The sequence below is a fragment of the Mastigoproctus giganteus genome, chromosome 3 (genome assembly GCF_048544385.1).
Source record: "Mastigoproctus giganteus isolate SK-2022 chromosome 3, ASM4854438v1, whole genome shotgun sequence".
NCBI classification, from domain to species: domain Eukaryota; kingdom Metazoa; phylum Arthropoda; class Arachnida; order Uropygi; family Thelyphonidae; genus Mastigoproctus; species Mastigoproctus giganteus.
In genome coordinates, this window is record NC_143577.1 from 74,697,772 (window position 1) to 74,711,108 (window position 13,337).

A 13,337-nucleotide genomic window follows, 5' to 3' on the forward strand; every position below is an offset into this window, starting at 1 on the left:
CTTCCCATCTGGCTATGGAGGCGCCCTCCGAAAAAGCCTTGTGCGAAAAGACCGGCTGACTTCAGGCCAATATCAATTGCCTCTCCCTTCCTGAAATGCCTCAAGAAGTGCATCTATAATGATGTAGCACTCGCAATCTTTGCGCATAGGCCAGAACATACCCATTATGCCATGCCTAATAGATCTACTGTAACCTGCCTATAGTCATTATCACAGAAAATACTTCATGCCTGGAATGACAATGAAAATCTTCACACCATTTTTCTGGACATGAAATCTGCTTTCGACTCAGTCCAAATAACACCCCTTCTTGCCTTACTTGAGAGATTCTATGGGATATCCGGAAATATGCTCGAGATCCTCAATAATTTGCTATCTAGGAGAATGCTTCACTTCAAAGGCGATAACATTACAGTCACTAAAAGCGTCGAAGTAAGTAGGGATCCCACAAGGTGGTTCTCTGTCAGCCTTGTTATTTGCAGCAATATTCATTCCACTAATGGATCAAATTCCAGCTTTCCTATCGTATGCTGATGATATTTTTGCTACTTGCCATGCAAACGCCATGTTGGTGATTCACAAGAAAGACAAACCGCCTCTGAATCTGTAAACCGCTACCTAAATACATTCTGTAAGTGTGTTAAATTTTTTGGCCTGTGAGTCAATCCAGAGAAGTCAAACTATCTCATCTTTACGCCAAGTCGCATGACTTCTGCTGATACTGCATCTTCTCTATTTCCGGAATTGGCAGGAAATGTTCTGACTCCCACAGACAGTGTCAAATTCCTAGGAGTAATCCTTGATGCCAACCTCACCTATAAAAAACAAATCCAAGCTCAGTATTCCAAAGCCCTGAGAGCGTTCTGGGGAATGAAAATTGATCTGTGCAAAATGCACAATAAGCAAATAATCAAGAAATACCTTGCAACTTACTTCTGTAGTGTACTCTCCTATGCTGTGGAAGTTTGGTCGGTGGCACCACCCACCAGCCTCAGGAAACTGTGGGGCCTCGAATTCTGGTTGCTGAAGTGGGCCAACTTGTGGTCACACCAAATCTACACAACATCTAAATCTACTCTCTGCTGCAACCTGCAATATATGTCCATAGTTCACAGAGCCCATGTGCTAAAAATAAAGTCATTCCTTCATCTGTGCTCAGCTAAACAGGATCACATCAACATCTGGAACACGGTTGGTTGGTTGGCGTTTGCCAGGCAGACATCTCCGTAGTACCCCCTCCTTGTGTTCAAGGCTCCAGCAGTTACAGAATTTCAAGAGACAATTCCCAAATGTGACTCTGGGCACTCTCAACTCGCTCAACATCGACATCGACCTGTGGACTATAGACAAGGCATATCGCGATGGCATCTTGTTCTATCTTGCTGTTTACAAAGGACATTTATGTAAGTGCCGATCTTAGTTAGCCAATGTCATTTCATGTTCTGCTCAACTTGTAGTCCTTTTTCACTGTAATTACTACTTCATTTTTACATTTTGATTATCATCTTTGCTTTGATCTATTAATTATTATTATTTTTTTATTTTTATTTTTTTATAAAACAAAATCACTTGTATAAACAACAAATTGTAAGATTCCTCTGGCTTTCTGTGTAAGGAATCACTATTGTATAAAATTTATGTTAATAAAGAATCTTATTATTATCTTATGTAACATATCTGTTTCAGTGTCATAAATTTCTGGTTGGGACAGAGTTGGGGTCCCAGAAGAAGAATTTAAATTATCAGAATTCATAATAGTTTTTATTTCATTTCAATACCCAGGTCCCTAAGGGGACACTCACTATTTGGTAAGCAATAAATGTGCTCAGGAGTGGGATACCAGAGATACCTGAGCACTATACCCAACACCACTGCCAGCCTGAATCATGTCCCTTGGATCATGAAAGTAGTGGCACATGGTTGACCTTTGCAGGCAAACTCGGTTGCTGACTGATCCTGGGTGAGCCATCCCAGGACCTTTTGTCTTGTTGAAACAGGAGACAAAGTGGTGTTGAAGTTGGGAACTTAACCACCAAGAACCACCTTTCTGAGTTCCCATGGGTTGCAGAACATGGAAAACATGCTGAATTCCTATAGTGGTAGTAGCCTGGAACTTAAGCTGTGGGTTTGAATTCCAATGATGCTAATCTGAAGGACCAGCAGCATCAATGGAAGGTGCCCACATTGAGGGGACAAATATGTGGAATGATCTACCTTTGTGAAGTAAACATGGTTGTCAATGAAAATCAAATCTGCTGATTATGTCTTTCATTGGTTGTTCTTCGAAATTTTGACATTTTGAAACTTAACTGAATGACAGCTACTGTTACTGAAACGGTGTTAACAAACTTGAAAATCAAGCAGCTTTATTTTTTAAAATGTGATATACAGGACATGCATCCTTAACTTCCTGCAGCATTTATTTCTCAGCTGAACGTTTGGCAATTCAGTGCACTGCTCATATTGGGAAACTTTCTTATCACTGCTGATGCAATGGAAAGGGAGGTGGAAACCATTTGCTTTAAAAAGTTTATGAAATAAGTACAGTTCGAATAACAATAGCTGTGCGACTTCATTACAATACAATAAGAATGACATCATGGAAGATGTCAATCAATAAACTGTCCATTCATATCACAGTGTGCGTTTTCTTGGCATCTGAACATGTGCTGCTCCGGGAAATTAAAATTTTACATGATTCAACCGGTGTGGTTGTATCTACACAAATGTATTAATTATTATTAACATATTTAAACAATTGGCACCAGGGACAATTTTAAAATTTTAAAGTGCCTGGATACAAAAAGAAAGAGTTGTGCCCCCCTCAACCAAACGAAAGGTCCTAATAATAAATTTATTGTCCTTGAGTTTGTCACAGACATTCTCTCAGATATGCCAGACAAGCTATACTTGATACCTGTGAGTCTAAAACGCTGATGGAACTGATATTCGGGTAACACTCAAGTCAAGTGGACCCAATTTCGGCGAAGTCCGGACAGTCTGTGACAGCCAAATCCTCTGCTTGCACCTTCACGATGGTGGGACTGTTCGTAATCCTGGGTATAACTTCCATGCAAAAGTACATGGTGGGTGACCATCCAGGTGTGAACCAACGTAAGCAGGAGTCGAGGTGTGGTGCCCACACCACATGGAGGAACGCCGCCCCTCTATGTTACCAGGCAGTACTCTCATCAACCGGTGCAATACCACCACTTTGCTTATTGGAGGCCTGAAGTGGTGGAACCTATGTTTAGTCTCTAGAGCTAAGTTCCGGTCAACCCTTCCCCATCTCTTCCATCATGCAGTATGATTGATGACTTTTGAGGTTATGATGAACATCGTGGTGAGATCCAATATTCCTTACATTTCGAGGGTACAGCTCTAAAACGGTGTTTGCAGGCCGGCCGCTAGTTAGCACAACAGACAGAACCTATTGGTAACTCTCTAGGAGGCTTCCGGATCAGCTAGTGTATAATCTTGCTACCACTACTCATGGGGTTTTGTCAATGATATATAGGAATTTTGCTAGCAGGGAAAAGGAGGTGATTATCCCTCTGTATAAGGAAATGGTCAGGCCACGCCTTGAGTACTGCAAACAGGTCTGGAGGCCTCATTTTAGGAAGGATGTAGATTTACTTGAGCGTGTACAGAGAAGGGCAACAAGATTGGTGAGGGGAATGAAGGGATCCTCTTATCAAGAGAGGCTTAAGTTCTGCAAATTGCAGTGGCTGGATTTTTTTTTTTTTTTTTTTTGATTTGGTAGTTGTTGGCGCATCGGCTTCTGTGGCCATATTGCACCTCCCAAGGTTTTTTTGCAGTACTTTGATCCAAGCCCGAGGCGGGAATCGAACCCGTGACCTTTGGGTTGCCGGGCAGGTAGTTTACCCAGCAGTGGCTGGAGACTAGGCACCTGTGCGGTGATCTGATTGAGGTGTATAAGGCCTTGAATGGGTTCAGCACGCTGAATTCTGATGGGATCCTTCCACTTCTTCAGATTATGAACCTAAGGGGGCATAAATTCAAATTACGAAAGGCCAGATGTAGAATAGATGTGCGAAAATTTGCCTTTAGCCAGCAGGTGGTTAATTGCTGGAACAAACTTCCATCTGTCGTTGTGGAAGTTGATAGGTTGAATAAATTTAAGGAGGAACTGGACAGGCATTTGGAGGGAATGGTGTGATTTTTTTTTTTTTTTTTTTTGGCTGAGGCTGCATAAGCTCATACATTTGCTTTCTTGCATCACATGCCACTACTACTACTACTACTCTGCCAGACAGTGACTGGAAAGAGTCTCAGTAGTGTGTATGTGGGGAGCATTGTCGAGGCCACGTTATGTCAAGGATCTGGGTATATTCTTACCATGTGTACGCCATATCCAAAAATTTCATTACTTCATACAGCATGTCCCACCCACTTTTTCTTACTATTGAATACACCATGAGTTGTCAAACTAATAGAGCAAGCTTATCTGCGAAAAGATCTAAACCTCCCAAGCACTTCCTAATTCATTTCACAAATATAGGTGGTCTCAATTCTAATCTCAACGATGTCCATTTCCACTTGCAGTCTGCCAAACCCCTGTACTTTTTCTGACAGAATCTCAGTTATTGGTTGATTCAACTACTGCTCATCTCAGATGCCCAAATTATTCGCTGTATGATTCTTTTCGCCTCAAAGGTGGTACTTGTGCATATGTCCATTCTGATATTCCCTGTCAGAAACTTGGCAATTTGGAATCTCCTCTCTTTGATCTTATCTGGCTTAAAATCTCTCCACCTCGTTGTGTCAAATTCATCTGTTGTCTCTACCATTCTCCCAACTCCACTAATCACTTGGAGCTCTTTGACTTCCTCTCTTTGCAACTTGACTTTCTTCAGCCCAACTTTCCTTACAGTGAGGTAATTTTCCTTGGTGATTTTAATGTTAACAACTCCAGCTGGCTTCCATTTTCTAGTCACAACGACCCAGCTGGTCGAGATGCTGAGGCTTTTGCAATTGCTAATGATCTTGCACAGATTGTTCATTTACCTACAAGAATACTGGACAATCCTACTCATACAGCCAATACGCTTGATCTTTTTTCTCACAAACAACCCTTCTAAGTACACGGTCGAAGTGAGAGGTCCTTTAGGCACTTCAGATCACAACTTGGTGATTGTCTCTTCTCAAATGGAACCTTTATCTCATGGCTATTCCCAACCTCGTATTGTTTGGCATTACAAGAATGCAAAATTGGATGACCTGTGAGACTTCTTTTCTTCTTTTCCTTGGTCGGATTAGTGTTTCAAAAGTTCTGATGTCAACGTTTGCTCAGATCGTGTCAGTGAAATTATTCTTGCAGGAATGGAATCCTTTATCCCACACTCCACTTTAAAATCTCGTCCATTATCTAAACCTTGGATTTCCAATAAATGTGCTAAGGCTGTTCAAGAGAAGAATGTTGCATTTCGTTATTGGCTTGTTTCTAATTCTTCAGTTTCATTTTCTGCCTACACCAAAGCCCGCAACAATTGTAAAACAGTTATTAACCAGTCCAAACTAGAGTTTGAACAGGCTAAGAGTATAAAACTTGCTTCTTGCCCTAATGGTAGCCGAGAATTCTGGTCTCTTGCTAAAGCTATTGGCCGCAACTTTTGCCCATCTCTGCTCCCACCTCTGTCCAAACCAGATGGTTCTGTTGTCACTTCAGCCAAGGATAAAGCTGACCTGCTAGCATCCCATTTTTCTTTCAACTCATGCATTAACAATCTTGGTAAAACACCTCCCACTATTCCCAACACGCTCCATTCAATGCCTCCTGTGGTCTTCCGTCAAAAGGATGTCAGAAGGATTTTGATGAATCTTGATGCTAAGAAAGCTCCAGGTCCCTTATTTCTCCACTTGTTCTCAAAACCTGTGCCCCTGAACTTACTCCTATTCTTTGCCGCCTTTTTTCACTTTCTTATTCCAAAGGTGCTTTTCCTTCTGCTTGGAAATTTGCTCATATCCAGCCAGTTCCTAAAAAAGGTGACAAATCCCTCCCATCCAATTATCGTCCCATTGCAATTACTTCTACTCTTTCTAAAGTAATGGAGAAATCAATTAACCACCAAATTTTAAACTACCTAGAAACTTTCCATCTGATCAACGATAGCTGGCATGGATTCGGTCAGTGTCGATCCACTGGTGATATTCTGGCTTATGTTACTCATTTATGGACTAATTCAATGGAAAGGTTCAGTGAAACACAAGTAGTTGCTCTTGACATCTCAAAGGCTTTCGATTGTGTTTGGCATAAAGGTCTTCTAAACAAGCTTCCATCTTATGGTTTGCCAACTGTTTTTAGTAATTGGTTATCCAGTTTTCTCGCTGATCGCTCACTGAGGGTGATGGTAGATGGCTCTCTATCTTCTAACTTCTTCACTAATGCTGGTGTCCCCCAAGGTTCAGTTCGTTCCCCCACTCTTTTCCTCTTGTATATTAATGACCTTCTTCCATTGACTGGAAATCCTATCCATAGTTTTGCCGATGATAGCACATTGCATTCCACTTTCCATTTTGAGAAACCTTGTCCTGCTCAATCAGCTTCAACTTCTCGAAAATCTGCTACCAATTACTTAAATGTCGATCTTCAGGTAATTCTCCAGTGGGGCAAAAACAACTTAGTTGATTTCAACCCTTCTAAAACTGTCTTGTCTTATATCTTGCAAAAAGGATTCTTCTGCTCCTATGCTTATCTTTAGTGACACTCCGATTTCTAGGCAAAATGATATATCTCTTTTGGGGATTACCCTGACTTTTAATCTCTCTTGGCACAAGCACATTACAAATATTGCTTCTTCTGCATCTAAAAAACTTGGTTTTCTCTTTCGCTCTCGCCTTTACTTTTCTTCCAAACAGCTGCTCACTCTGTATAAATCGCAAATCCGCCCTGCCATATAATATTGTTCCCACATCTGGGGTGGTGCCCCCAAAACCTCTCTCAGGCTGCTTGATTCTATTCAGAAAAGGACAGTTAGGTTAATTAATGATTCATCTCTAATAGAGTCTCTCCACTCGCTGTCTCATAGACGTACTGTTTCTGCTGCATGAATCTTCTACAGATACTTCCATGGGCACTGTTCTTCTGAATTGACTTCTATAATTCCTGCTCTCTCTTTCAAAACAGTCCAAACACGTGCCGCCACCAGCCAACATCCATTTACTGCCCAACTTCAAACTCACAGAACCAACTTTTCATCTTCCTCGTTTATTCATTCAACTGCCGTTTTCTGGAACAACCTTCCTTCATACATATTTCCTGAAAATTGCAGTCTACAGAAGTTCAAGTCCAATGTCAACAAATATCTTCTTTCATCTTCTGAACCTCCAACCCAAGCACGGTTCTAAGTACTATAGGTTCTAACACTTCTCGTGTTTGGGGTTTACATAAAAAAAAAAAAAAAACCTCCTCAAACATGAAAGGTTTATGTTCATTTTGCAGCCCCTGGGAGCTGTTACCAACCGACAGGAACTTCAAGGTTTCCGTGTTAACATGGCCCAGATTTCCACCAGGATGGTATTTCGAATTAAGGCTTGGAATATGATGCTTGGGAAAGTTTTTCCAAACAAAAGATACTATATACACAAAAGATAAGGAGATGATTATTCCATTGTATAAGGAAATGGTCAGGCTACACCTAGTTTGTTATTGTTTGTTATTTGGTTTTTAGGAGCATTAGCAACTAAGGCCATATTGCTCCGGGATATGCGGTGGTCATTCCCTGACCTTTCCGCATTCTCCGTATTTTGGTGGTGACGGGCTCGAACCCCGGTCTAATCAAGAAGCGTGTGCTATGCACTGCTGCTCCTTCCCACCTGGCTACGGAGGCGCCGGCTACACCTAGAGTACTGTATACAGGTCTGGAGGCCTCATTTCAAGAAGGATGTAGAGCTGCTGGAACGAGTACAGAGAAGGGCAACAAGATTAGTGAATGGAACAAAGGGGTGCTCTTACGAAGAAAGGCTTAAGTTTTGCAAATTACAGTGTCTGGAGACTAGGCACCAGTGAGGTGATCTGATAGAGGTGTATAAAGCCTTGAATGGTTTAAGCATGCTCAATGCTGATGGGATTCTTCCTCTAGCTCAGAAAAATCACCTGAGAGGGCATAAATTCAAATTGAGGAAAGACAGATGTAGGATAGACGTGCGGAAATTTGCCTTTAGCCAGCGGGTGGTTGGTTGGTGGAACAGACTTCCATCCCTTGTGGTGGTGGTTGATAGCCTAAATAAGTTTAAGGCTCAGCTGGACAGGTATTTTGAACGAACAGAGGGGTGAAGTGGAAGTGGGTTTTTTTTTTTTTTTTTTTGGCTGATGCTGCATAAGCTTGCTTTCTTGCATCAAATGCCTCTACTAATGCTAATGCTAATATAATTGCAGTAGCAGCAACAGTTTCCCTGCTCCATTGTTCCAATGTTGTGGGGAAACTATGTTGCTAATCTTTTACAGCAGTTGATTATCTGTGAAGTTTACTAACAGTAGGGCTGCATGGTATGAGATTTCGAAATTCTGATAAAGTGTAGATTCCCATGTTGCTGAATTTATGAGGTTGTAGTATATTTTATATTTCTGTGAAATAGATCTATGATGTTTTTTCAGGGACTGCCTGAACATTAATGCTTTTTGCTACATTTTAAGTATTTTTTTTTATTTTTTTATAACAAAACATTTATATATTAATATTTAAATTAAATATCAGAAAAATTTCCAAAAGTAAAATATTTCAGTTACACACACACACATATATATATATAACATTAACTTACCAATAAAGTTATTTACTGGTGGGAGGTACAGATCAGAACTGAGTTTTAAATCTAGCAAAAAGGAAAAAAATGTTAAAGTATTATAGCTATTTTTAAAGATAACATTAAGACTGATACAATTTTATGTACCTGACAGTATGAACCAGAGCTATATTGCTCAATACATTCTACGTTGATATCAATATTTGTAAAAGAATAAGAGAAGTTTACCTCAGTATGATGCATAGAACACTTCCATATGATACTCTCCAGAAATTAAAACGAAAACAATTAAAAAATCAATTGAACACAATTAAAAATCAAGTAAAAAATTAATTTAACAAAAAAATTGCAAAAACGATTTTTCTCCTTAAAGCTGACAACACTTTTTGACCGTAAGTCGTGATCACGGGAATGAAAATTACCGAATGGGATGAGCATGAAACTTAAATAGGGATTATTTGTCTTCACACATGCACGTAAAAGACCATGAATCAGAGATGGCCGGCAAACATTAACAGAATTCTCGTGTAATTTAATTTTGATGGTTTCTGCGATTAACAGTCTCGTATAATTACATTAGACACTAAGTATTTTGGCCTCGATAAATAAAAAAGTATGTTTTTCGTTAACAGCATGAAAGGTTAATTCTGATGCTGCTGAACGAGAAGCACGCACTGAGGTCGTGTGTTGATTAAACCCCAAAATTCAGAGGAAACCACATAGAGCCTTGATAAGATGAGTCACAATCACCGCAAGAAATGTTGTATACCAGATCATTTATTTGTGTTGCAAATGAGGAAAGAACTGAAATTGCACACTATGCTGTTCAGTATAGTGTGCAATTTCGGTATTGGCCTGCCCACAATTTTACATTCAGTATTTTTAAAGAATTTGTTAAGCCATTTGTGCCACTATTCAATATATGGGACAGAAATAAAGTATTTTTTGATATTACTATTGTTGGTTGGTGTAATTTTTTTGTATCCTATCCTTAGCTTGTACTCTAATTCGGTTTATTGTAGCAAAGGGGTAACCCCTATTTAAGAATCTGCTGGTTAATATTTGTATTTCTGAGCCCAAAGCAGATTCCGTCATTGAATATTTATAGGCACTGAGAAATTGATTAAAGATAATAGATCTTTTGTAGGTGTACAGATGATAGCTGTTATAATGCAGAAGCACACAAGTGTTTGTGGGTTTACAATAGATGTTAAATTGGATTTTATTCGAGTCCAGAGTAAGCGTTAAATTTAGAAAATTGAATGACTTAGTATCCATATTCTAATAACTAATAAATTTTGTAACTATTTCCCCCCCCCCAATAAATGGCAAGTGCATTCTTTATTGTACCTGTTGTACAAATTTCTCTTCAGTACGAGTCTTAGAACTCGCTCCAGAGTCCTAGGGATACTTTAGGGCTCTGGATACTACACTAGGGCTACTACTTTACTAGGGATACTACATAGGGATACTTTAATTTTAACAACCTTGCATATATATATATATATATATAGAAATAAGCCAATATTATAATACAAAATGATATTGTCATATATATAGCACCTGGCATTGTTATCGAGTGTCAATCATCAGAACTGCGCGACAAGATGACAGTATAGTGTCCTTTGTTTCTAACTTAAAGTACATGCCATGGCAGGGGAAAATAATATCATTACACAGTATTAAAAAAAAAAAAAAAAAAAAAGCAAAGCTGTATGGGGAGAAATATGGAAAGCCAGCATGTAATTTAAGGTTGACATGACAGATAACCCAAAAATAAATACAGATATAAATGAACAATGAAACAAACACAAAAACGATAGAAGTAGTATATCATTGAAAAAAGACAATGGCTTATGATGGAAATAATTGCAAGAAGCAACCAGGTAGAAGTGATAATGTGTATAGACCTAGAAATGCATATAAATGTATTTAAAACCTATATATTTTTGTGTACATGTTGTGTTTATAAGCAATTTATAAGCAAAACTGCTATACAATTTATAAGCAATTGTATAGCAGTTTTGCCAATAGGAGATGAAATCAGGTAAGTAATTAGGATAGAAATAGATACTCAACCCTCATATTACACTAATAGCCCCAAGTGTGGAAAATTTTAGTTTTAGGAAAGCGAACAGTATATGATTGAACAATATGAAGTTAGTGCTCAGGTTATCAGGGAATGCGATTTCCCATCCATGCTAGTAATGGCTATAGACATAAAGTCAGACCTCTATATAACAAAATCGATTGTTTGTTTGAAAAAATTCGCTGGTCAAGATTCAGTAGCGGGTACAGCCAATGAGAATGAAGTGAATGAAGGCAGCCGGCTCCACCCAGTGGGCGGAGTCAATTACGTCCTCACGATCACAACTGACAACTGTGCCAAGAAGTGCGTGTCACACGTGTCGCAGTGCGTGTCACCCGATATTGACTGGAGCCTCCACATTGACGGGGGTCTGGGGGCAGAGCCCCCAGAAAAAAAAAAAAAATTAATTTCGGCCATTGATTAAATTACTTTTTTTATTTTCTTAGTTCAACCCCGCGGGAATGTTAAAAATTAAATTAATGAAGGATGCAAGTGCTGTTACCCGTACCTGTTATTTGTGTTTTGATATCACGTGGTTGCGGTTTAATCATCTGTCTTAATTACCATCGTAATTTAAAAGAAATAATATTTAATCGGCTGAATAATTCCGGGGGTGTGGGGGCTGGAGCCCCACATTGACGGGGGTCTGGGGGCAGAGCCCCCAGAAAAAAAAAATTAAAGTTATTTCTTTTTCTGAAAAATAAAGTGAAAGTTAAAGTGACGTGGCCACTTTCCTCCTCTTCTGAGCTTTCTCATTGGCTGATTAGTAATTCCTAATTACATTCTTAATTACCTTCGTAATTAAAAAAAATCACTTATCCGATTTTAAATGTGATTAAATTCCCCATTTATGAAATTCCGCTTAAACGGGGGTCTGGGGGTCTTTAATTAAAAAAAACGGGGGTTTTTAATTAAAAAAAAATTAAATTAATTTTTAAATGTCGACTGATGAAAGTGACGTGGCCACTTTCCTCGTCTTCTGAGCCTTCTAATTGGCTGATTAGTAATTCCTAATTTCCCCAATTTCTGTGGTTCCTCGTGATTTTCTTTCTTGTTCAGCCACGTTGGGTGCAGGTGTGAATTGTAGGTATGTATTAATTTTTTTTTATGTTAATATTAAAATATATTAATTTTTTAGGTATGTATTAATCTTTTTAGCTTTTCTGATGATGTGCATCCCAAATTTTCATTGTTAATGCTGGTGAAATCGGATAGTAAACAATATTTTTTTAAAAAAAAATCATCATAACCATTTCTGTTGTTCACGTGCATCCGCAATTCTCGTTGTTAATTAATGCTCGCGAAATAGTCTTTTTTTGCAATTCCCTGGCGAATTTTACGTTGTGCTGTATTACCTGCGGTCGAGAAAAGGGTTAGTTTTTGAAATTGTTCAGTTTATTTGCCTTTCCTTTTAGCGAAATTTTGGTTTAAATTACACTTTCCCCTTTCCTTTTTAGCTCAATCAGACTTATTCCAATGTCACGTGACATTTCGCGAACTCGTAGAAACGTGTATTTTTGTATGTGGATTTTTCTGATTTTCGCATTTATCCTTTGTTTTCAGCCTCCACTTTCGTTGCTGTGCCACGTGCCATCTGCGTGTCACTTCGCCTCCGCCGGGCGAGGAGAGGAGGGGGAACGCAGTGAGTGGGTGGAGTCAAAACCCGTCAATCACTGCTTTTCCCCTTCATCTCCTCGCCGCCATTTTTGTTGGCCGTACCCGATATTGAATCTTTACCAATTCGCTAAACAGAAATTTGGTTATAAAGAAATGTGACGACGATGAAATATATTGTAATTCAACAAATAAAAATAGTAAAAAAAATTTTTTTTTTTTTTTTAAATGTAAACCCCAAACACGAGAGGTATTACAACCTACAGTACTTAATACCGTGCTTGGGTTGGAGGTTGAGAAGACGAAAGACGATATTTGTTGACATTGGACTTGAACTTCTGTAGACTGCAATTTTTAGGAAATAAGTATGAAGAAAAGTTATTCCAGAAAACGGCAGTTGAATGAATAAATGAGGAAGATGAAAAGTTGGCTCTGTGAATTTGAAGTTGGGCACTAAATGGATGTTGGCTGGTGGCGGCACGTGTTCGGACTGTTTTGAAAGAGAGAGCGGGAATTATAGAAGCCATTTCAGAAGAACAGTGCCCATGGAAGTATCTGTAGAAGAGCCATGCAGCAGAAACAGTACGTCTATGAGACAGCGAGAGGAGAGACTCTGTTAGAGTTGAATCATTAATTAACCTAACTGTCCTTTTCTGAATGGAATCAAGCAGCCTGAGAGAGGTTTTGGGGGCACCACCCCAGATGTGTGAACAATATTCCATGGCAGGGCGCATTTGCGATTTATGCAGAGTGAGCAGCTGTTTGGAAGAAAAGTAACATCGAGAGCGAAAGAGAAAACCAAGTTTTTTAGATGCAGAATAAGCAATATTTATAATGTGCTTGTGCCAAGGGAGATTAGAAGTCAGGG

General features: G+C 39.2%; 1 protein-coding gene across 3 annotated transcripts in view; it reads right to left on the reverse strand.

The window, feature by feature from the left end:
- The window catches only part of LOC150088086 (nardilysin-like), a 569,173-nt gene that overhangs the window by 203,798 nt on the left and 352,038 nt on the right, over positions 1-13,337 (reverse strand). For all 3 annotated transcript variants that reach the window (XM_090370567.1, XM_090370565.1, XM_090370566.1), the window contains exon 18: positions 8,785-8,835. In XM_090370567.1, the coding sequence (XP_090226693.1) occupies positions 8,785-8,835 (51 nt within the window). The remainder of the gene's footprint in view (positions 1-8,784; positions 8,836-13,337) is intronic.